This window comes from Hyla sarda, chromosome 1 (genome assembly GCF_029499605.1).
Source record: "Hyla sarda isolate aHylSar1 chromosome 1, aHylSar1.hap1, whole genome shotgun sequence".
In the NCBI taxonomy this organism is placed as follows: domain Eukaryota; kingdom Metazoa; phylum Chordata; class Amphibia; order Anura; family Hylidae; genus Hyla; species Hyla sarda.
In genome coordinates this window covers 16082365-16107490 of record NC_079189.1, presented here as the reverse complement: position 1 = coordinate 16107490, position 25126 = coordinate 16082365, and the positions used below count along the sequence as shown (strand labels likewise).

The following is a 25126-nucleotide window of genomic DNA, read 5'->3' as shown; positions in this document are numbered from 1 at the left end:
TGCCAGCTCTGCTTCTTGTTGTTGTTTACTGTGAGACACATAGAAAGATGGGCTTAATAGGACAGGGACATCCGTCAATGACTCCCAACTTCATTCACACTTTCCATCCGACCCCATCCATCTTCTCGGCAAAAGCGATGACAGTGCACAATTCAGCACCTTCTCCTCCTCCTCTGCCCCTGGCATATCAAAACAAAAAAAGGGAGAGCTTCACAGGGACGAGCTGTGGATTCTGCCACGTCGGTGCCCGCCTTTCATCTTCACAACTCATTGAGGTACATGGTTTTGGTCTATAAGTTAATATTTTCTGACCCGCAGCTCTGAATAGGGTGTAGGCGTTCAACTATGGTCAGGGTCTGGCTGGTATTAGAAGTTGGAAATCAACTTAAAGGACTTTTATAGAGTTTCTTAAACAGTTGGAGACATGGGATTACACATGGCATGGGTTTAAAAAAAAAGATTGAATTGATGGGAACACTAAATGTAGGACCATCACAGAACAAAGAGGTTGAGCTACCAATGAAAGGACTTAGAAGATCACTATATTATATATATATATATATATATATATATATATATATATATACACACACACACACACATTTATTACAAATATATGCAATACAGCACCCACTACATTAAAAGACCACAATGGCATTTAAGCCATTTAAGAGATGCAGTGTGAGAACCCTCTTTGGTCAGTGTCCACCCTCAAAGATGGCAGCTACTATTTCCAAAGTGAGCCCCACACGGTTAATATGCTGTAATGAGACGACTGATGGTTGGGTACTCAGCCCATCTATAAAATGTGCTCCTCTAGATCTTCGCTCGAGATGGGTCTCCTTTTGACTATGTGTTCCAGGTTGGTCTCTATTTGACCAAAGAGGTCTACAGTGGTAGAGTTGGACCTCAATTTGCCCAATGGTGCCTACACTGGTGCAGATGAGCCTCTGTATGCCCCATGGAAGCTAAAGTGGTAGGAATGGACACTTTTTGCTCAATGGTAGCTACAGTGGTAGAGATGGAAGGATGGGAGGCCTTTTCCACTATAGAGGCTAGAGTTGTATAAATAGACCTCTATTTGCTCTATGGCGACTACAGAGGTACAAGGTGGGCCTCTATTGGCTCTATGGCGGCTACAGTGGTATAGATGGGACTATGTTTTCTCCTTTGGGGGCTATAGTAGTAAAAACGGGCCTCTATTTGCTCTATGGCAACTACAGTGGTATAAGATGGGTCTTATTTTGCCCTATGGGATTACAGAGGTGAAGTTAGCCCTTAGGTCTAAATGGGTGGTTTTCTGCCCCATGGTGGCTCCAGTGGTCTAGATGGATCTCAATAGCCCCATATTAACTACAGTGGTACAGACAGGCCTCCCATAGACTTGCATTGAGGGGGCGTGGCTGACCAACGCAGCACGAAAAAAGCATTTGGAGCTTTAATTCCTAATGCTGGCCAGTGGAGTACCCCTTTAAACTGGAACTCTAAGGGTGAGAAAATCCTGTAAGACCTACTTAGTGCCTTCTATGAGACTTAGCAGCTACCTCATATGTTAGACCTTCCACTAGGTCAAAATTGAGAGCTGGTAAGTAGATCGAGATGGCCCCTCTATATGGGCTACTGCTTAGCATTCATGGATCTGCGCGGTTTGCACTTGTCTGCTTCCTTCCATGTCTAAGGGTTTGCACGTCTCCTAATTCTCAGCTGTAGTTTTGGCAGGCCTGAGAACACAGGGGTTATTTTATTCCTTGCTCTCTTGTGTAGCCTTACAAGCTTGCTAAGTTATCCCAGTGCCCTGCTAAAAGTCATATACATGTTGCACAACGCAGAGGTCAGGCTTCTATTTTTTTATTTTCCCTGAAGGAAAGGGTGCGCCACAGCATCAATATCTCTTGCGTCCATCACTGCACAGGCCGAGGAACCGACCCTGACAAGTCTCAAAGAAGGCGAGAAAGGACGCAGGTCTCCGGCGTTTAATCCCTAAAAAAGTCTCAGGCCCCCCCACCCCCTCCCCATTCCTTATTTCGCTCCTTAAGACCTCATGGGCCCTCAGTCACACATCTTAAAAGAGAAATAAAACACAAAACAACAAAGGCTTACTTGTCTTAAGTCGATGAAGGCCAACTGCAGTGTGTCCCCTTGGAACCCAGGCACTGGTCCCGATCTGGCAAACCCTGTGGGAAAGAATAAACCATGAAAAGCGTCTTTAAATAGGCATGGACAGGAAGATTGGCAGACGGATGACAGCGAGGACAAGGGAGGCTGGGGGAGAGGAGGAACGGGCTTCTATGGAGCCATGTCTCTCGGCCTTCACGCTCTTTGTCTGCTCTTCAAAATTTGTGTCATCAAAACACCATTAATTCCAGCGTCCTGACAGCAAGGAAACTGTACTAACTCAACCTGAAATCTATTCCCATGGGCCACTCCGAGCTCTACGCTATTTGTTTGGTCAATGGACAAACAAGTCAACGAAGAAGAAGAAAAAAACTGCAGAGATGGCTTGAGGTGGGGGTGGCATTGTCCAGAGTGGAGGAGCTGCTCACAATAAAAAAAGAAGAAGGTTCTTTCATTTGGGGGAAGCTTTGTATATTGCGGCAGGAATTTTCCGATTTCATGGTTGTCACCTCGTCCCTCCAGTATTATCAATAATAAATAACCGCCTGACGCACCGACAATTGTGCTTTTTCCCCCGGCATATTCCTATTATCTGTTATGGTGCATTACATCCGGGCTGTGGGGGCTCCTGCATTGACACAGCCACTGGGAATCTTTCTAAGATGATTACATGGTCTCTGCTGTAATATTACCCCCCCCAGACTGGGATGAAAGAGGGGACAGGGTTCTGCGTGCCGTACAGTGCGCTGAGCTCCATGAGACCTGGCGACGTGCTGGATTCTCATCATATACACTGGATGGGAAATGAGAGACTCAGACGGCGTGGGCCCGGCGGGCTGAGGGTACGCGCTATGAGACGTGGCAAGACAGTCCGCCGCTTCCGTCCCGCTCTGTTAGCTCAATTGGTTCCTGTGAAGGTGACGAGCCCTGAAAAATGGATGCAAGGTACGGGAGCTTCAGAACAATCACCTCCATTATGCCAAGTGCGGCTCACGCTTACTCTATATAGACACATCTACCGGTTGCTGTGTTCAATTCACTCACAAGTGTATCTGAAGGGGGTTGTTCCTGCAGCAGCACCTGGATTTCTGAAACATGAATAGGACATCTCTTTCAAGCCTTTATTTTTTTGTGGCTATATGGGATAGGCACAAGAATTTATGCAATTTTCCCCTTAGATTTCCTATGCCCGTGAACTGAAGCATGGTATATAGATGAACCAGGTGTGCAGATTATATGAGAAGGAAATCTAGTGTGGAAATAATTTCTCTTAGAGTACATGAGAGGTCTATGGTGTTGTCCTTTAGGATCGCAGGGCTCTGGCCTCCTCTAAATAGCCAAGTTTCCTCTATTTTGCCTCCCCCTCCTCTCTCGCTGGGCCGCAGTCTGTAAATCTTTAAACAAGTAGATTACAAGACAGAAGCTGCCAGACAACAAAAAGCATGGCTTCCCACAGGAAAAGAAATCAGAAGTTTATCTATTGAGAGCTAATGCACGGGAGTGACAGTGATGGATGGCAGTCATCAGTCTTCATGCCTGGGATGAGGGTGGCACTGCAGGGCTTGGCGGGGCGGTAGGGGTCACGCCCCCTGCTGGTCAGGTTGACAGCACCTGCTCTGCAATGTCTGAGCCTTTCACACCATCTAATTGGACAGCAGGAGATCTGCAGGTCGGCGGCAGGATTTCCCAGCCCCCCCCCCCCCCTCTCCAGTGTCTCTGCCCCCGCTCTGAACTCCGACAAGTGAACTGGTCTCTGGACTAGAACAGCCAAGGGATCTGTCCCCAAGACCTGATGCCCCTTGCAGGAAAATCCTCTAAAACATAGTTTCATGGCTATTTTTTTTACCCTCTTGTAGCTCGCAGATATATACATTTGCAAACTATAGAAAAGGCATCAAACTTTGGGCTTTGCAAACAAATCTTTAGCCTGATTTCAATGTCTTCTAAAAGTACAAAAAATTGTTAATTTGTTAAAAGGTACCATCCAAATGCATAAAAAGTCATAAAGTCATAATGTTAACCCATGAATAAACTTTGCAAAACCTTTTAAATAAAAGAAGAGTTCAGTTGTGAAGGTAGATGTGAGGTGAGAGGTCTCCAGTAGTGAAGGTGCATGTATGGGAGGTGAGAGGTCTCCAGTAGTGAAGGTGCATGTATGTGAGGTGAGAGGTCTCCAGTAGTGAAGGTGCATGTATGGGAGGTGAGAGGTCTCCAGTAGTGAAGGTGCATGTATGTGAGGTGAGATGTCTCCAGTAGTGAAGGTGCATGTATGTGAGGTGAGAGGTCTCCAGTAGTGAAGGTGGATGTATGTGAGGTGAGAGGTCTCCAGTAGTGAAGGTGCATGTATGGGAGGTGAGAGGTCTCCAGTAGTGAAGGTGCATGTATGTGAGGTGAGAGGTCTCCAGTAGTGAAGGTGCATGTATGGGAGGTGAGAGGTCTCCAGTAGTGAAGGTACATGTATGGGAGGTGAGAAGTCTCCAGTAGTGAAGGTACATGTATGTGAGGTGAGAGGTCTCCAGTAGTGAAGGTCCATGTATGTGAGGTGAGAGGTCTCCAGTAGTGAAGGTGCATGTATGTGAGGTGAGATGTCTCCAGTAGTGAAGGTGCATGTATGTGAGGTGAGAGGTCTCCAGTAGTGAAGGTGCATGTATGTGAGGTGAGATGTCTCCAGTAGTGAAGGTGCATGTATGGGAGGTGAGAGGTCTCCAGTAGTGAAGGTGCATGTATGTGAGGTGAGATGTCTCCAGTAGTGAAGGTGCATGTATGGGAGGTGAGAGGTCTTCAGTAGTGAAGGTGCATGTATGGGAGGTGAGAGGTCTCCAGTAGTGAAGGTGCATGTATGTGAGGTGAGAGGTCTCCAGTAGTGAAGGTGCATGTATGTGAGGTGAGAGGTCTCCAGTAGTGAAGGTGCATGTATGGGAGGTGAGAGGTCTCCAGTAGTGAAGGTGCATGTATGGGAGGTGAGAGGTCTCCAGTAGTGAAGGTGCATGTATGTGAGGTGAGAGGTCTCCAGTGGTGAAGGTGCATGTATGTGAGGTGAGAGGTCTCCAGTAGTGAAGGTGCATGTATGTGAGGTGAGATGTCTCCAGTAGTGAAGGTGTATGTATGTGAGAGTTGAGAGGTCTCCAGTAGTGAAGGTGCATGTATGGGAGGTGAGAGGTCTCCAGTAGTGAAGGTGCATGTATGTGAGGTGAGAGGTCTCCAGTAGTGAAGGTGCATGTATGTGAGGTGAGATGTCTCCAGTAGTGAAGGTGCATGTATGGGAGGTGAGAGGTCTCCAGTAGTGAAGGTGCATGTATGGGAGGTGAGAGGTCTCCAGTAGTGAAGGTGCATGTATGGGAGGTGAGAGGTCTCCAGAAGTGAAGGTGGATGTATGTGAGAGTTGAGAGGTCTCCAGTAGTGAAGGTGGATGTATGGGAGGTGAGAGGTCTCCAGTAGTGAAGGTGGATGTATGGGAGGTGAGAGGTCTCCAGTAGTGAAGGTGGATGTATGGGAGGTGAGAGGTCTCCAGTAGTGAAGGTGGATGTATGGGAGGTGAGAGGTCTCCAGTAGTGAAGGTGCATGTATGGGAGGTGAGAGGTCTCCAGTAGTGAAGGTGGATGTATGTGAGAGTTGAGAGGTCTCCAGTAGTGAAGGTGGATGTATGGGAGGTGAGGTCTCCAGTAGTGAAGGTCCATGTATGGAATGTGAGAGGTCTCCAGTAGTGAAGGTGGATGTATGTGAGAGTTGAGAGGTCTCCAGTAGTGAAGGTGGATGTATGTGAGAGTTGAGAGGTCTCCAGTAGTGAAGGTACATGTATGAGAGTTGAGATGTCTAATAGTGAAAGTGGGAGGTTTTCAATAGTGTATGAAACTATGGAGGGCACGCACACTTACTTTCACACTCTTTGACATCGAGATTAAACTGCTGCAAGGCACCCATAGTAATCTGCTTGACGTCCGCCTCCAGGAGCAGCTGTGTCAAGGATGTGGAGAGGTGTTTGCAGGCAGACATACAGGCCGTCTGGGCAACCTTACCCTACAAGACAGAAAACATACGGTCATAATGACATGTTGGGGGTTGAAGTGTAACAGAATTGTCTTATGGTCTTGCCATGTTGGGGGTTGTAGTGCCCCCCCCCCCCCCTATGAGGTAGAAGCCCCAGGTAGTTAGGGGATCTCCCCAAGACAGGTAGGGAATCTTTCCTAGTAAAATGCCAGTAGGTTAGAAATCCCCATATTAGGTTGAAGCCCCCAGTAGGTGAGTAATGCCCCTAATTAGGTAGAAGCCATCAGTATGTGGGTAAGGAGTCCCACCCTATAAGGTACAAGATTGGGAATCCTCTTAGTTTAAGAAGACCCCAAAAGTTAGGTAGGGAATCACCAATATTAGGTTGATGTCCCCAGAAGGTAGGCAGGGTATTCACCCCAAAAGATGGTTAAGTAAGGAATCTCCATTATTAGGTAGGTAGTTAGGTAACCCCCGTTTTACGCATAAGCCCCCCAGCAGGTAGGTAGTAAGGTAGGTAGGGAACCCACACAAAGTAGTTTCCCCCCAATAAGTCCCCTCCAAAAGAAAATGATAAACATCCCACTTGCCTTTCCTTTGTGCTAAGGCATCTTCATCCTTCGCTCTGTTAATGTACAGGACCTTTTCCTGCAGGTGGAAGTGGTGCAGGACCTTCTTTCTATACTATAAAATGGCAGAATCGCATTGGCAGGTCCTGCATCTCTCTGTATAACAGAGCGAACCATAAAGAGGCCTCAGCACAGGAAAGTAAAGTATCTACCAGATCAACACACAAGATCAGTCATTTTGAAGAGGATCCGGCCTAGTTGTCTGTGAACCACTATTGTGCCCTTCATAGTCTCAGATCCTTGCCTGATTTTCCTGCTCCCTCCCCCCGACAGGCACCATTGTCCCCAAATGGTACAGGTTCTTCACATCAAATGTAGCCCAAGTATAACCCAACATACAAGTCTCAAATATTTTATCCAGACACATATCACAGACACCCCCACCAGAGAGAATCTTATATATAGTAACTTATGAGGGGCTACAGCTGAGGAGCCTGACCCCAGCACTGGCGATAGAGCAGATGCGAGGCTTTGTCATAGCGAGGCGCTCCTTCTCACCAGTAGTGTCTGGTGTATTAGGGAAGAAATAGGATGTCGATTAAACAGAATGGGTGGCTTTGTATAGAATGTGTCTCCAATCAAAGATCCCATTAATCTGTAGTTGGAGGCCCAGCTGATTCTTATTGAGGGTGGGGGGTGATACACCGGAGGGAACAGAAACAAAGAGCGGGGTGTGACATCATACGGGGGCAGGGCTATGACGTTACAAGCTCCCGGCACCGGTTCCAGCTTTCAGAACAGATTGTTCCAAACGCTGAGCAGCGGAGTACCCCTTTAATTTGAAGATGAGGAGACGACCATTGTTGATAGCAAATCATAAAAATGCAACAATGGAATTTGCCAAAATGCTTATCGACAAGCCAAAAAGCTTCTGGGAGAATGTCCTTTGAACTGGAGCTTTTCGTCAGGTCACATCAGCTCTATGTTCACAGACGCAAAAATAAAGCCAACAAAAAGAACACTGTAACTACTGTGATCATGGAGGAGGCGCGGTTATGTTTTAAGGCTGCTTTGCTGCATCTGTCATAGCGTGTGTTAAATCTGTACAGGGTACAATGACATCTCAAGACTATCAAGGCATTCAGGAGCAAAATATTCTACCCAGTGTCAGGAAGCTTGGTCTCAGTCACACGTCATGGTCCTCCAACAGGATAATAGGAGAGATTTATCAAAACCTGGGCAGAGGAAAAGTTGACCAGTTGCCCATAGCAACCAGATTGCTTTTTCATTTTTGAAAAGGCCGCTGAAAAACTAAAGAAGTGATCTGATTGGTTGCTATGGGCAACTGCACCACTCTTCCTATGCACAGGTTTTGATAAATCCCCCCTAATGGCAAAAAACTTATCTGTAGAGGGAGCTAAGACCTGCAGTCTGGAGAAGACACCTTTACACCTGAGACAGCTGGAGAAGGATCTTATGAGGAGTGGGCCAAGATACCTGCAGTCTGGAGAAGACACCTTTACACCTGAGACAGCTGGAGCAGGATCTTATGAGGAGTGGGCCGAGATACCTGTAGTCTGGAGAAGACACCTTCACACCTGAGACAGCTGGAGAAGGATCTTATGAGGAGTGGGCCGAGATACCTGTAGTCTGGATAAGACACCTTTACACCTGAGACAGCTGGAGAAGGATCTTATGAGGAGTGGGCCGAGATACCTGTAGTCTGGATAAGACACCTTTACACCTGAGACAGCTGGAGAAGGATCTTATGAGGAGTGGGCCGAGATACCTGCAGTCTAGAGAAGACACCTTTACACCTGAGACAGCTGGAGCAGAGTCTTATGAGGAGTGGGCCAAGATACCTGCAGTCTAGAGAAGACACCTTTACACCTGAGACAGCTGGAGCAGAGTCTTATGAGGAGTGGGCCAAGATACCTGCAGTCTGGAGAAGACACCTTTACACCTGAGACAGCTGGAGCAGAGTCTTATGAGGAGTGGGCCAAGATACCTGTAGTCTGGATAAGACACCTTTACACCTGAGACAGCTGGAGAAGGATCTTATGAGGAGTGGGCCGGGATACCTGTAGTCTGGAGAAGACACCTTTACACCTGAGACAGCTGGAGCAGAGTCTTATGAGGAGTGGGCCAAGATACCTGCAGTCTGGAGAAGACACCTTTACACCTGAGACAGCTGGAGCAGGATCTTATGAGGAGTGGGCCAAGATACCTGCAGTCTAGAGAAGACACCTTTACACCTGAGACAGCTGGAGCAGAGTCTTATGAGGAGTGGGCCAAGATACCTGCAGTCTGGAGAAGACACCTTTACACCTGAGACAGCTGGAGCAGGATCTTATGAGGAGTGGGCCAAGATATCTGCAGTCTGGAGAAGACACCTTTACACCTGAGACAGCTGGAGCAGGATCTTATGATGAGTGGAAAAACTTTTGTTAATTTCAAGTTATTTCAGGACCATTGTGAGTTTTTCTGTCTTTAGTGGAAGGGTACCAACAATTATGTCCACATCTATATGTATATGACAGAGAGATGGTGATGTAGTGGTAGGGGATGGTCAGAGGTGATCGCATCACTCAGGGGGTTGGGCTAGAGTTTAGAGAAATTATTCAACCACGCCTCCTGACAAAAGAAGAGGATGACGCGTCACCTCGGGAGAGAGGGAGGAGCTGCTGAGACACCACCACACTGTAAATGAGAGGACTACGCAACTTCCTATCAGGGTAAATTCTTCAAAAACATTCTAAAGCCAGTACTATTTGTGATAATGCTATACTAGTGAGTTATGTGTCTTGGGGTGATTATTTAAATATACATTTTTGACACCTGAATCTCTCTTTAAAAGGTGTAAGTACAACATGCACTGCTCTGTCAATGTCCAATGAGCGCAGGAAGAATGGCTGACCCATGCCACCTAGATGAGAGAAGCCTCTGGAAAAGTAGTAGATCTTCTGACAAACCACTCCACTGATCGTGCCAGGTAAGGATGCAGAGGAAACACAGCGGTGAATACATAGTAGATACTAAGATCAATGGCTGTGCAAGTAATACAAGAATGGCTTTAGCCACTTGTAAAGAGTGGTTCATACAGGGTGTCTACTCTACAAGGCATGAAGAGGTAGATTAACACTGCATCTTTTGGCCACAAAACACACCGCAAGAATGGGAAGTTGCTTCGTGAGGGCCACGTAGACATGCTTCATATAACCATATGGTTCTGTACAGATTTAAAGGGTACCTTTCATCAAAAAACTTTTGATATATTATAGATTAACGTGTACAGAATAACTTTCCAATTGCATTTTATTAAAAAATATGCTTCTTTCTATTTAATTTTCCACTTTGAAAAAATGACCACTAGGGGTCTCCCTACCAGTCTTGGCCCTTTTTTTTTTTTAAATAGATTTCAGACTCATGCAGCCAGGACACAGACAAGCTCAGCACTGCTCCCTGCCTGTCAATGAGACAAGCAGGAGCCAGCACTCTACTCACAGCACAGGAGGGCATACTCCTGACTCTACCTTACTGCATGCCCTCATTCATTTTACTATCTGAGCTCCGATCTTTCTTCTCTCTGCACATGCAGTTGTAAACAGAGAGGAGAAGATTCAGAGCTGCCCCGGCTGCTGTGTTGACAGCCTCCATGCTAGGCCACGCCCCCTTCCTCCCTTACACTAGGTTAGCTGAATGAGCAGCCAAGAAGACAATAAATGAGGTAGAAAGAGGGGGGTTTGAATGAAAAGAAGAACAGGGATAGTGTCAGTGAGAGTCATGGACAGATAGGGGGTGGGGATTAGGGAGAGTTTAGATCATGATAGGTGCTCTTTAAGATGGCTGTGTTGTCTCTATTTCTTGCATTATTACCTTCCAAGTAAAAATGACACAACTGAATAGCTAGTGTGGTGATGACAGTATGACCGTTTCCTGCGAAAGTGCTTCTTCCGGCTCTTTCCTGCACTCCCTACAAGCTGGTGAGTGCTGCTCATTAATTCTGTCCTGTCTTTGAGATAAAGGAACAACGTGTTTATGGCCCGAACACCTCCATATCAAGCAAGCTAACTGTATCCCTCAGTCTTATATGCTGTATACAGCAGACTCTGCCGGTCAGCGTAGTTACTATTTGAAGTTCGACATGTAAGAAGTTAAACTCTCAAGTGACTCCTACGACCGAAGGGCAGAAGCGATGCGGAGATGTAAATAGCTCAGGTAACTACAATATGATTGCTTCCTGTATAACTCCTCATTACGCTGTAAGAGCTCTCCATAGGATCATTACCCAATATGACAAGCGCTTAATAATCCCTACCTCCGGTCAATCGGACAAGACATAGGGTCTTCTGCTCACCGCATGCCCATTGCTACCAATTACACATCAGTCATCTATTTCTATCCGGCATCGGGTTATTATGTAGTCATATACCTAATGAGTGTTATAGCCAATCCACAATGGACTCTGCAGGAGTCATAAAGGGACGGACATGGTCAGTAACAATACTCAGGTAGGTTGTGGTGTTTATACCATGATCGATTGGTACTAAAGGGCCCAAAGTGTGCCCAGAAAATGTCCTCCAAACCATTACACCCCCACCAGCCTGAACCTCTGATACAAGGCAGGAGGGATCCATGCTTTATGTTGTTTACCCCAAATTCTGACCCTGACATCTGATCGTCACAGCTGGAAAAGAGACTCCTCAGACCAGACAACGTTCTTCCATCTTCCATTGTTCAGTTTTGGTGCCTATGTTAATTTTAGCCAGAATTTCTTGTTCTTACTGTCATGGCCGTAAATATTGGCCCCCCTGAAATTTTTCTAGAAAATGAAGTATTTCTCACAGGAAAGGATTACAGTAATACATGTTTTGTTATATACATGTTTATTCCCTTTGTGTGTATTGGAACTAAACCAAAAAAGGAGGAAAAAAAGCAAATTGGACATAATGTCACCAAACTCCGAAAATGGTCTGGACAAAATTATTGGCACCCTTAACTTAATATTTGGTTGCACACAGTTTGGAAAAAATAACTGAAATGAGTTGCTTCCTATAACCATACCAAAAATATCTATTTTGGTCTTATCTGTCCCCAAGATGTTTTCCCAGAAGGATTTTGGCTTACTCAAGTTCATTTTGGCAAAATGTAGTCTTGCTTTTTTATGTGTCATTGTCAGCAGTGGGGTCCTCCTGGGTCTCCTCCATAGTGGGGTCCTCCTGGGTCTCCTCCATAGTGGGGTCCTCCTGGGTCTCCTCCATAGCGTTTCATTTCATTTAAATGTTGACGGATAGTTCGCGCTGATACTGATGCTCCCTGAGCCTGCAGGACAGCTTGAATATCTTTGGAACTTGTTTGGGGCTGCTTATCCACCATCAGGACTATCCTGCGTTGACACTTTTCATCAATATTTATCTTCCGTCCACGCTCAGGGATATTAGCTACAGTGCCATGGGTTGCAAACTTCTCCATAATGTTGCGCACTGTGGACAAAGGCAAATCTAGATTTCTGGAGATGGACTTGTAACCTTGAGATTGTTGATATTTTTCACAATTTTGGTTCTCAAGTCCTCAGACAGTTCTCTTCTCCTCTTTCTGTTCCATGCTTAGTGTGGCACACAGACAAACAATGCAAAGACTAAGTGAACTTCTCTCCTTTTTAGCTGCTTTCAGGTGTGATTTTTATATTGCCTATACCTGTTACTTGCCCCAGGTGAGTTTAAAGGAGCATCACATGCATGAAACAATCTTATTTATTCACAATTTTGTAGGGGTGCCAATAATTTTGTCCAGACCATTTTTGGAGTTTGGTGACATTATGTCCAATTTGCTTTCTTTCCTCCTTTTTTGGTTTAGTTCCAATACACACAAAGGGAATAAACATGTGTATAGCAAAACATGTGTTACTGCAATCCTTTTCTTTGAGAAATACTTCATTTTCTAGAAAAATTTCAGGGGGGCCAACATTTACGGCCATGACTGTAGCTGACAGGAGTGGCACCAGCTGTGGTCTTCTGCTACAAAGTTGGACATGTTGCGCATTTATAGATATTATTCTGCATAACTTGGTTGTAACCAGTGGTTATTTGAGCAACTTTTGTCTTTCTTTCATCTCAAACCAGTCTGCCCATTCTCCTTTGACATGAACAATGCATTTTGATCCACACAACTACCGCTCGCTGGATATTTTCTCTTTTTCGGGCCATTCTCTGTAAACCCTAGAGATGGTTGTGTGTGAGAATCCCTGTAGATCAGTTGTTTGTAAAAATAAATAAATATTCACACCAGTGTGTCTGACACCAACAACTATATCATGTTTAGGGTCACTTAGATCCCTCTCTTCCCTATTCTGATGCTCGGTTTGAATGTAAATGTGATCAAGTTGTCTTGACCACATCTACATGCCTAAATGCATCGAGTCGCTGCCATGTCATTGGCTGATTAGTGTTTTGTATTAAAGGGGTATTCCAGGCAAAAACTTTTTTATATATATCAACTGGCTCCAGAAAGTTAAACAGATTTGTAAATTACTTCTATTAAAAAATATTTTCAGTACTTATGAGCTTCTGAAGTTAAGGTTGTTCTTTTCTGTCTAAATCCTCTCTGATGACACCTGTCTCAGGAAACGCCCAGTTTAGAAGCAAATCCCCATAGCAAACATCTTCTAAACTCTGCGTTTCCCGAGACACGTGTCATCAGAGAGGATTTAGACAGAAAAGAACAACCTTAACTTCAGAAGCTCATAAGTAGAGATGAGCGAACTTACAGTAAATTCGATTCGTCACGAACTTCTCGGCTCGGCAGTTGATTACTTATCCTGCGTAAATTAGTTCAGCCTTCAGGTGCTCCGGTGGGCTGGAAAAGGTGGATACAGTCCTAGGAAAGAGTCTCCAGCCCACCGGAGCACCGGAAAGCTGAACTAATTTATGCAGGATAAGTCATCAACTGCCGAGCCGAGAAGTTCATGACGAATCGAATTTACTGTAAGTTCGCTCATCTCTACTCATAAGTACTGAAAGGATTAAGATTTTTTAATAGAAGTAATTTACAAATCTGTTTAACTTTCTGGAGCCAGTTGATATATATAAAAAAGTTTTTCCTGGAATACCCCTTTAACCAATACACCAGGTGTACCTAATAAAGTGGCCTGTGATAGGGCAATGAGCCAAGACCATAGTTTTTCCCAACCAGGGTGCCTCCAGCTGTTGCAAAACTACAACACCCAGCATGCCCGGACAGCCTTCGGCTGTCCGGGCATGCTGGGTGTTGTAGTTTTTCAACAGCTGGAGGCACCCTGGTTGGGAAACACTTATAAAACAGTATATCCTATAACCCGGCACAAGTTTCTGTCTATGACATGTATGGGGCAGTACCACGTGCGGGGATTAGTGGCGTCACACATTCCATGCAGCCTCCACAGCACTCCGGTCTCTGTTAGGTAGGACTTGTCATGCAGATTCACACTCCTGACCCCTTGTCCCTTTATTCCACGCGGCACTCGGGCTACTCACCGGCATCCTAGAATGCGACTCGCCAGCAGCCTATGGCGAAAAGGTAGAGATCACTGAGAGGAGGGGTTTCCTCTACTGAGCAGTAGGTAAACGAGAAGCTCACTGCAGCGGGAGATGGTACCATATACTGTGTATTCCAAGTCCATAAGACTACCCCTAAAAATTTGCCTCCTCCACCCCCCAACCCCCAAATCCCCCTCCCCCACCCGTTTACAAATGGTACACAAACACCACCAACCACTGGATCTCCCATTGCCATCCAGTCCATGAGTTGATATTATAGGTTTACTGCAGCCTTCCTCTTTGTTATACCTGTTATTTGAGAATAATGTAGAGGTTCTTGTGCATGCCTTGTGTTTACCCGCTTTAGCTGACGTGGCAGGCATGGAGTTTTTAGCCATACTGAATGCAATTCTATCAATGAAATGATTTCCTACATTTTCCATGGATCCTCTGGCTTTGCAGAGAGAGGGTGTGGAGTTTCAACACTACACCTGCTCATCGATGAGGCTGCAGGTGCTAGAGGTCATACAGGTGAACTGATTAGATTCATAAGGGGGTTGGTATCAGTTTACACTTTGTGCAGTTTTGAGGTGTTTTCTTATTTAAAAGAGCATTTAATTAGATAAATATTACCATGAGGAGAACAAGATTTGCCCTATAATCCAAACCGAGGTGTTGTACGAAAATTTAAAGGGGTACTCCAATTTTTTTTTTTTTTATCGACTGGCGCCAAAAAGTTATCCAGATTTGTAAATTACTTCTATATAAAAATCTTAATCCTTCCAGTACTTATCAGCTGCTCTATTCTACAGAGGAAGCTGTGCAGCTCTTTCCAGTCTGATCACAGTGCTCTCTGCTGACACCTCTGTCCGTGTCAGGAACTGTCCTGAGCAGGAGAGGTTTGCAGTGGGGACAACTAGAGATTTTAAGGATGTCATGTGAGGGGGGGATTTGTCAGGGAAAGTTGGGTAGGAGATAAGATATGATAAGATATTGTCCTAATATGACTTCATGTCATCACCTTTGTGCTGTATACTTAGCATGGATATAAGAAGCCGCTCATCTATCCTGCCAAGAGGTTGACGGCCGGTCATACATTGCTGTGACATCAGAATAGTGCCGCCATATCATCAGCAACAAGTCTCTGCTATCTGAACACACAGTGCAGAGAAGCTTCCTCTCCCAGGAGCCAGAACGTCCTGAACTCAGGGTCACCTCCATAGGAGGAAGCAGGGGAAGGCATGATTAAAGGGAATGTGTGCCCAAAATAGTGCCAGGCCCCGGGTGTACACAGCACTTCCTTCAGGAGATGGCAGCAGTAGATATAGAGTACAGGGGAATGGGTGAGGGCCCTGATCAGAGACACAATATACCGTATTTATCGGCGTATAACACGCACTTTTTAGGCTAAAATTTTTAGCCTAAAGTCTGTGTGCGTGTTATACGCCGATACACTCCCAGGAAAGGCAGGGGGAGAGAGGCCGTCGCTGCCCGCTTCTCTGCCCTGCCTTTCCTGGGGGTCTAGAGCGCTGCTGTCGGCCCTTTTCACCCCCTGGTTATCGGCGCCGCTGCCCGTTCTGTCCCCCTGACTCCTGCCAGGGAGAGAGAAGCGGCACGACAGCCAGGGGGAGAGAAGGGGCAGCGGCACCCATTGCCAGCGCCGCTGCCCCGTTGCCTCCCCCCATCCCCGGTGGCATAATTACCTGAGTCCGGTCCGCGCTGCTCCAGGCCTCCGTCGTGCGTCCCCGGCGTCATTGCTATGCGCTGAACGGCGCGGCGCATGACGTCAGTGCGCCGCGCCGCGCATAGCAACGACGCTGGGGACGCACGACGGAGGCCTGGAGCAGCGCGGACCGGACTCAGGTAATTATGCCACCGGGGATGGGGGGAGGCAACGGGGCAGCGGCGCCGGCAATGGGTGCCGCTGCCCCTTCTCTCCCCCTGGCTGTCGGCGCCGGCACCGATAGTCAGGGGGACAGAACGGGCAGCGGCGCCGATAACCAGGGGGTGAGAAGGGCCGGCAGCAGGGCTCTAGACCCCAGGAAAGGCAGGGGGAGAGAAGCGGGCAGCGACGGCCTCTCTCCCCCTGCCTTTCCTGGGGGTATATCGGGGTATACACGCGCACACACGCACCCTCATTTTTTCATGGATATTTGGGTAAAAAACTTTTTTTACCCAAATATCCGTGGTAAAATGAGGGTGCGTGTTATAGGCCGGTGCGTGGTATACCCCGATAAATACGGTAATCATAATGTCCTGAAGGGGCCCATATATAACACTGAATAAGGGACCGGTGTGAAAGGAGTCTAAATGGTTAACTCCATATTCATGTACATAGGAGCAGTATTATAGTAGTTATATTCATGTACATAGGAGCAGTATTACAGTAGTTATATTCTTGTATATAGGAGCAGTATTATAGTAGATATATTCTTGTATATAGGAGCAGTATTATAGTAGTTATATTCATGTACATAGGAGCAGTATTATAGTAGTTATATTCTTGTATATAGGAGCAGTATTATAGCAGTTATATTCTTGTACATAGGAGCAGTATTATAGTAGTTATATTCATGTACATAGGAGCAGTATTATAGTAGTTATATTCATGTACATAGGAGCAGTATTACAGTAGTTATATTCTTGTATATAGGAGCAGTATTATAGTAGATATATTCTTGTATATAGGAGCAGTATTATAGTAGTTATATTCTTGTATATAGGAGGCAGTATTATAGAAGTTATATACTTGTATATAGGAGGCAGTATTATAGTAGTTATATACTTGTATATAGGAGGCAGTATTATAGTAGTTATATACTTGTATATAGGAGGCAGTATTATAGTAGTTATATACTTGTATATAGGAGGCAGTATTATAGTAGTTATATACTTGTATATAGGAGGCAGTATTATAGTAGTTATATTCTTGTATATAGGAGCAGTATTCTAGTAGTTATATTCTTGTACATAGGAGCAGTATTATAGTAGTTATATTCTTGTATATAGGAGCAGTATTATAGTAGTTATATTCTTGTACATAGGAGCAGTATTATAGTAGTTATATTCTTGTATATAGGAGCAGTATTATAGTAGTTATATTCTTGTATATAGGAGCAGTATTATAGTAGTTATATTCTTGTATATGGGAGCAGTATTATAGTAGTTATATTCTTGTATATAGGAGGCAGTATTATAGTAGTTATATTCTTGTATATAGGAGCAGTATTATAGTAGTTATATTCTTGTATATAGGAGCAGTATTATAGCAGTTATATTCTTGTATGTAGGAGCAGTATTATAGTAGTTATATTCTTGTATATAGGGGGCAGTATTATAGTAATTATATTCTTGTATATAGGAGCAGTATTATAGTAATTATATTCTTGTATATAGGAGCAGTATTATAGTAGTTATATTCTTGTATATAGGAGCAGTAATATAGTAGTTATATTCTTGTATATAGGAGCAGTATTATAGTAGTTATATTCTTGTATATAGGAGCAGTATTATAGTAGTTATATTCTTGTTTATAGGAGCAGTATTATAGTAGTTATATTCTTGTATATAGGAGCAGTATTATAGTAGTTATATTCTTGCATATAGGAGCAGTATTATAGTAGTTATATTCTTGTTTATAGGAGCAGTATTATAGTAGTTATATTCTTGTATATAGGAGCAGTATTATAGTAGTTATATTGTTGTATATAGGAGCAGTATTATAGTAGATATATTCTTGTATATAGGAGCAGTATTATAGTAGTTATATTTTTGTATATAGGAGCAGTATTATAGTAGTTATATTCTTGTTTATAGCAGCAGTATTATAGTAGTTATATTTTTGTATATAGGAGGTTGTATTATAGTGGTTGTATTCTTGTATATAGGAGTAGTATAATAGTAGTTATATTCTTGTATATAGGAGGCAGTATTATAGTAGTTATATTCTTGTATATAGGAGCAGTATTATAGTAGTAATATTCTTGTTTATAGGAGCAGTATTATAGTAGTTATATTTTTGTATATAGGAGGTTGTATTATAGTGGTTATAGTCTTGTACATAAGGGGCAGAATTATAATATAGTATTCTATTTAAAGAGCATTGACTGCTGCATGTAACAGATTTTAGTCTTACTATATAGTGTGCACTGAGCCATACATTAGAGATACTTACAGGCAGATGGGTGAACACTGCAAATGTGCTGTTCAAGAAAGCAACCAGATCCACAAGATAGTCACTGGCATGCTCCGCAGACTCTGCCGCCATCCAGTCATAATCTGCCAGCTGCAAGAACTGGTCAATTTTCTGGTTCAGATTGGTATAGATTTCCTCTTCTGCGGCCTGTCTAGCATCCTGTAGTAAGATATACAACGTAAGAGAGGGGTCCTGGCTGGAATCTTCTCATGTTGAGTACAAATACATCCTATATTACTAATCTTACTGACCCACTAGACCCCCATGGACATTATCACTGACCCACAGGAACCCAGGGACATTATTACTGACCCACAGGAACCCAGCAACATTATTACTGACCCACTAGAACCCAGCGACATTATTACTGACCCACTAGACCCCAGGGACATTATTACTGACCCACTAGACCCCAGGGACATTATTACTGACCCACTAGACCCCAGGGACATTATTACTGACCCACTAGACCCCAGGGACATTATTACTGACCCACTAGACCCCAGGGACATTATTACTGACCCACTAGACCCCAGGGACATTATTACTGACCCACTAGACCCCAGGGACATTATTACTGAAACCACTAGACCCCAGGGACATTATTACTGAAACCACTAGACCCCAGGGACATTATTACTGAAACCACTAGACCCCAGGGACATTATTACTGAAACCACTAGACCCCAGGGACATTATTACTGAAACCACTAGACCCCAGGGACATTATTACTGAAACCACTAGTCCCCAGGGACATTATTACTGACCCACTAGACCCCAGGGACATTATTACTGACCCACTAGACCCCAGGGACATTATTACTGACCCACTAGACCCCAGGGACATTATTACTGACCCACTAGACCCCAGGGACATTATTACTGACCCACTAGACCCCAGGGACATTATTACTGACCCACTAGACCCCAGGGACATTATTACTGACCCACTAGACCCCAGGGACATTATTACTGACCCACTAGACCCCAGGGACATTATTACTGACCCACTAGACCCCAGGGACATTATTACTGACCCACTAGACCCCAGGGACATTATTACTGACCCACTAGACCCCAGGGACATTATTACTGACCCACTAGACCCCAGGGACATTATTACTGACCCACTAGACCCCAGGGACATTATTACTGACCCACTAGACCCCAGGGACATTATTTCTGAAACCACTAGATCCCAGGGACATTATTACTGACTCACTAGACCCCAGGGACATTATTACTGACTCACTAGACCCCAGGGACAATATTACTGAAACCACTAGACCCCAGGGACATTATTACTGACCCACTAGACCCCAGGGACATTATTACTGACCTACTAGATCCCAGGGACACTATTGCAGACCCAGTAGATACCAGGGATATTTAAACTGGCCTACTAGACACCATGGACATTTATAATAGCACAGCTGCAACAAAGCTGACTTACAGCCGTTTCACGTAACTTCCTACGCTACGTTACGTGAAACAACCAGAGGCCAGCTTTGTTGAGCTTAGTACCGAACCTGCATATTGTAACACTGTAACTGTTACTGAGAAGAGAATGGTGCCAGGTCCGATCAGATATTAGCACCTGTCCTTACCTTGAATGTGGTCAAGCCATAGAGCTTGGTCGTGTGGACGGTGTCGGGGAGAACATTAGTGATATTGGTGATAAATTCCTCGAGGTACTTGCAGGAGATCTCCAGATGACTGGTATTGATGATTATCTGTACAAGCTGGAGAAGGACAGTATGGTTAGTAATCTCTATTGGAATTAGCTGAATATCAGGACATACTCCATAGGTTCTGACTGCCCACATAGCTTAGATCATTACCCGTCTGACCATATGGTTACCGTACCATGTACTCTATGTAGTGATGCATGACCTAGTGTTTACAGACCCACATCAGGTCATGTTAGAGGTTGCGTACCCAGTTTCACCCCAGTTTTTTCACTAATTTGAAAGAAAAACATGGCTGCTTCCTATCAATACGTTGCCGCACAAGGTATATGCTGTTTACAGTCCTCTGAAGTGAATGGAGCTGAACTGCAATACCACACACAACCATCAAACAAGTGGGGCACTGATGTGGAGGAAAGCAAAAAAATAAAATAAAAATAATAATAATAATAATAATTATATATATATTTCATGAAACAGTGCTACCCTTGTCCTCAGTTTGTACAAATAATGCTGAGAGGGGAGGTGTATAACTACTACATATCCTGATCCCATAGATATAGCGGCAGTATACAGAGAGCTGGAGCAGAGGTGTATTACTACTATATATCCTGATTCCATGGAGATATCAGCAGTATACAGATAGAGCTGGATAAGAGATGTATAACTATTATATATCCTGATCCTATAGAGATATCAGCAGTATACAGATAGAGCTGGAGGGGAGGTGAATAACTACAATATATCCCGATGCCAGAGATAGCAGCTAGAGATGAGAAAACTTACAGTAAATTCGATTCGTCATGAACTTCTCGGCTCAGCAGTTGATGACTTTTCCTACATAAATCAGTTCAGCTTTCAGGTGCTCCGGTGGGCTGGAAAAGGTGGATACAGTCCTAGGAAAAAGTCTCCTAGGACTGTATCCACCTTTTCCAGCCCACGGGAGCACCTGAAAGCTGAACTAATTTATGCAGGAAAAGTCATCAACTGCCGAGCCGAGAAATTTGTGACGAATCGAATTTACAGCAAGTTTGCTCATCTCTAATAGCAGCAGCAATATACAGATAGAGCGGGGAGGGGTATAACTACTATATATCCTGATTCCATAGAGATAACAGCAGCAGTATACAGGCAGAACTGAAGGGGTTTGGGAGCTAGCAGGAGCAATCAGGGCAAAAACAAAACAAAAACCTGGAGTGCTTCTTGGCATAAGGAGATGTACAGTGTATTAGCGATTACATAAGCTGAGGGTGCATTCACACCACATTTTGATATTACGGTCACCGGATCCAGCTGGTGGTTGTCAAAAACGTGTGCTCCCGTATCCCAGCCAAACCAAGGCCGCACCTCATTCATTTGAGTCAGATAGTGATCCAATGCTGCCTTCACAATTCTGCACCTTTGTTAGGTTGCATTCACACCGCGTTTTATTAAGGTCACCTTATCGGGGCGTTCCTGTATCCCAGCCGGACCCCCGATCTCATTCATTTGAATCATCCGACCAGAGTCAGAGAGTGATTCTGGTCGGCTCATTTATTGCCCAGTATACGGTTTTCTGGCTGGACTGAAAACTGCAGCATACCGCGGTTTTCAGTCCGGCCAGATAACCTTATACAGTGACCCCTCCCCCCCCCCGACCTACCATGGCACCGACATACTATAATGTCAAGATACGATGACCTCTCAGAGGCAGCATCAACATACGATGCTTTTGTATGTCGGGGCCATCGCATAAACGGCTATCCGGCAGCGCAGACTGCTTCAACTACCACCGGATAGCCGTTTATGGTGCCCCTTGTGATAGTCTCTTACCTGTCCTCGGGGCTCCGGAGCATCCACTTCGGGGATCCCCTGCATCGCCAGCGCTCTTTGTCGTTATCACGTCGCTGCGCACGCCGTCCCGTCATCCAAAAGGAGCGTCGTGCGTAGTGACAGCGGCGACGGAGAGCGAGGATCCCGGGGAAGCAGAGACGTCCGCAGCTTCGGGGACACCCCGGGGACGCGGCGACAGCGATGGACGGCGACATCCAGGGCAGCGGTGACGGGTCCGGAACGGTGGGGACAGGTGAGTATAACTTCCTATTCTTTACATTGCACGGATCCCTCAACATACGATGGTTTCAACAAACGATGGTCCATTTGGAACGGATTACCATCGTATGTTGAGAGACCACTGTACTGGGTAAAAATGAGCCGACCAGAGTCCCTATCTGACTCTGGTCGGCTGATTCAAATGAATGAGATCGGGGGTCCGGGTCCGGCTGGGATACAGGAGCGCCCCGGATCCGGTGACCGTCATAACAAAATGTGGTGTGAATGCACCCTATTGTGTACGCAGCATTGGATGTGACTAGAGTATAAGAGATTTATAGTCACACGGTAAACACACTAATGGCACTTGCATATTGGGAAGAAGTTGTAAAAAAAAGCATAATATGCCTGTAATCCTGAATGTTTTCCATTACAAGTACAGAACAGTCCTTGGAGGAGAATGATGAGGTTGACTGCAGCCTCTTCTGCTGTAATTACCCCTCTTATTGTTCCTGGGTCCATTCATGGGAAGAGAAGCGTCACCAGCTATGTGGAGAATAAGCGGCAGAGATAACACGGCCCCCAGACTGTGTACGTAGCGCATATTAAGGCTTCTGCCGAGCATTCAAGCAGTATGTGCTCCTCAATGCCTGACCGGGGAAGAGCAAGGGGAACGTCTGACCGCAGGATAAACACTGGCAGACCTCACACGATGGATGGAACCGGGGGCGGACAACTGGGTTTCCAAAAATGGGTCAACCAGTCAAAAATTGGCCTATAGTGTGAAGTGTCTAGGTGAGTGTTTTCATACCAGGGTGCCTCCAGCTGTTGCAAAACTACAACTCCCAGCATGCCCGGACAGCCTTCGGCTGTCCGGGCATGCTGGAAGTTGTAGATTTGCAACAGCTGCAGGCAGCCTGGTTGGGAAACACTGGTCTAGGTTTACAGTGGACCCCCCCCAGCATACCATAATACAGAACAGGAATACGGTCACACTGTTGTAGGATGCACCGGTGACCCGTCTCATACATGAGGGGTATAGCTGGTTCCCTCTTACCTCAGTGAGCCCAACGTTTTTCCTCTTGATGATGTTCTGCAGACAATTGCTCAGGGTGCGGGTCAGTAGGAGATTCGTAGACTTTCTGATCATGTCATCTACTTCCGTGGAGCTGTAATGAAAAGACGAGCATTCCAGGAGGACGCATATGGGGAAAATGCTTCTTGGCCTGATTCTATGATCACCAGGTCAAGATCTCACAGTAGAAACACTTTGAACCCTATTAGAATCTCTCTAATTAGAGATGAGAGAAATTTACAGAAAATTCGATTCGTCACGAACTTCTCTGCTCGGCAGTTAATGACTTATCCTGCATAAATGAGTTCAGCTTTCAGGTGCTCTGGAAAAGGTGGATACGGTCCTAGGAAAGAGTCTCCTAGGACTGTATCCACCTTTGCCATCCCACCGGAGCACCGGAAAGCTGAACTAATTTATGCAGGAAAAGTCATCAACAGCCAAGCCGAGAAGTTCGTGACGAATCGAATTTACTGTAAATTCGCTCATCTCTATCTCTAATGTAGAGGAAGTTTTTTTTATGATATTTTAATTATTATTCTTTTTATTATTATTCTATTCTATTTTTATTATTTTTATTATTATTAATAAAAAGAATAATAAAAAGAATATTCTTTTTTATTATATTATATTCTTTGTATTTTTATTATATTGTTATTTTTATTATTATATTATATTGTTATTTTATTATTACTATTTTATTATAAAAATAATAATAATAATAAAGAATAAAAATAATATAATAAAAATAATAATTATACTAAAAATAATAATAAAAATATATATTTTTTTAATTATTTTTATATATTTATATATTTTTAACTCACAAAAAAGTTGCACCAGGTTTTTGGCTGCGATATTTATTACTTCACTTATTTTCAGAACCCCCCCCATAAGGTTTCCAACCTGCACCTAAGCTCCTCAGACATAGGTTCTAGTAGGCCTCACCCAGTGCCTGGTTCTAGTAACATGCCCCTAATGCAGTGTTTGCCAACCAGGGTGCCTCCAGCTGTTGCAAAACTACAACTCCCAGCATGCCCGGACAGCCAAAGGCTGTTCGGGCATGCTGGGAGTTGTAGTTTTGCAACAGCTGTAGGCACCCTGGTTGGGAAACACTGCCTTAATGTGTGTAAAGAGCATTAGGATGGGAAAGTAAGCATTTAATGAAAGTTAAACGACTTCAGAATGGAGCAGCAAAGGTCTGTTTTCTAGGCTACAGAAAGGTGAACTTCACAAGTGAACTCCAGACTGATACCAGACAGGAAATTGAGATGTTTGGGGGCGGCAGATGGCCTGTAGATTACACGATGGTGGTCATGGGGACAGGGATGGAGGTGAAGACAATGTCAGGTCATGCTGGGCCCCTGACACATGTAGAGTAGAGGGGGATGGTCTCAGGAGCATGGTAATGGACAGACCCTTTGATATGACAGCAGAGAGGTCTAGTGGTGTTATCTCCTGAGGTGAGAGATGGAGGCTCCAAAGTGCCAAGATCACAAAGACAGCCCCAGGGGTCAGTGACCTTCTCACGTCTTATCCCTTGTCTGATGGAGATTATGAGGCCTGGACATGACGGGAAGCAATGAAAAAGCAGTCACCTCTCACCCCTTATCCACCTACACATGAGGGAAACACCAAGAACAGAGACGAGAAGCAAGAATGAAGACCAACAACCCAAGGACGGGCAAAGGCTTCCCCCACTGCAAAGTGTAATGTGCAACCGGAAAGGGAATTATACTGTCCTTCCCGGGTGATTAGATAACATTACTGGACATCTCCTCCCCTGTCCTGTCTGGGTAATATATAACATTACTGGACATCTCCTCACCTGTCCTGTCTGGGTGATATATAACATTACTGGACATCTCCTCACCTGTCCTGTCTGGGTAATATATAACATTACTGGACATCTCCTCACCTGTCCTGTCTGGGTAATATATAACATTACTGGACA

At 44.8% G+C, this 25126-nt stretch overlaps 1 protein-coding gene across 3 annotated transcripts in view; it reads right to left on the bottom strand.

The window, feature by feature from the left end:
* EXOC6B (exocyst complex component 6B) overlaps nucleotides 1-25126 on the bottom strand; it is a 267847-nt gene that overhangs the window by 77325 nt on the left and 165396 nt on the right. For all 3 annotated transcript variants that reach the window (XM_056552744.1, XM_056552745.1, XM_056552749.1), the window contains exons 16-20: nucleotides 23158-23269; nucleotides 19989-20123; nucleotides 18360-18539; nucleotides 5991-6132; nucleotides 2101-2174 (exon numbers count right to left, since the gene is read on the bottom strand). In XM_056552744.1, coding sequence (XP_056408719.1) covers nucleotides 2101-2174; nucleotides 5991-6132; nucleotides 18360-18539; nucleotides 19989-20123; nucleotides 23158-23269 — 643 coding nt within the window. The remainder of the gene's footprint in view (nucleotides 1-2100; nucleotides 2175-5990; nucleotides 6133-18359; nucleotides 18540-19988; nucleotides 20124-23157; nucleotides 23270-25126) is intronic.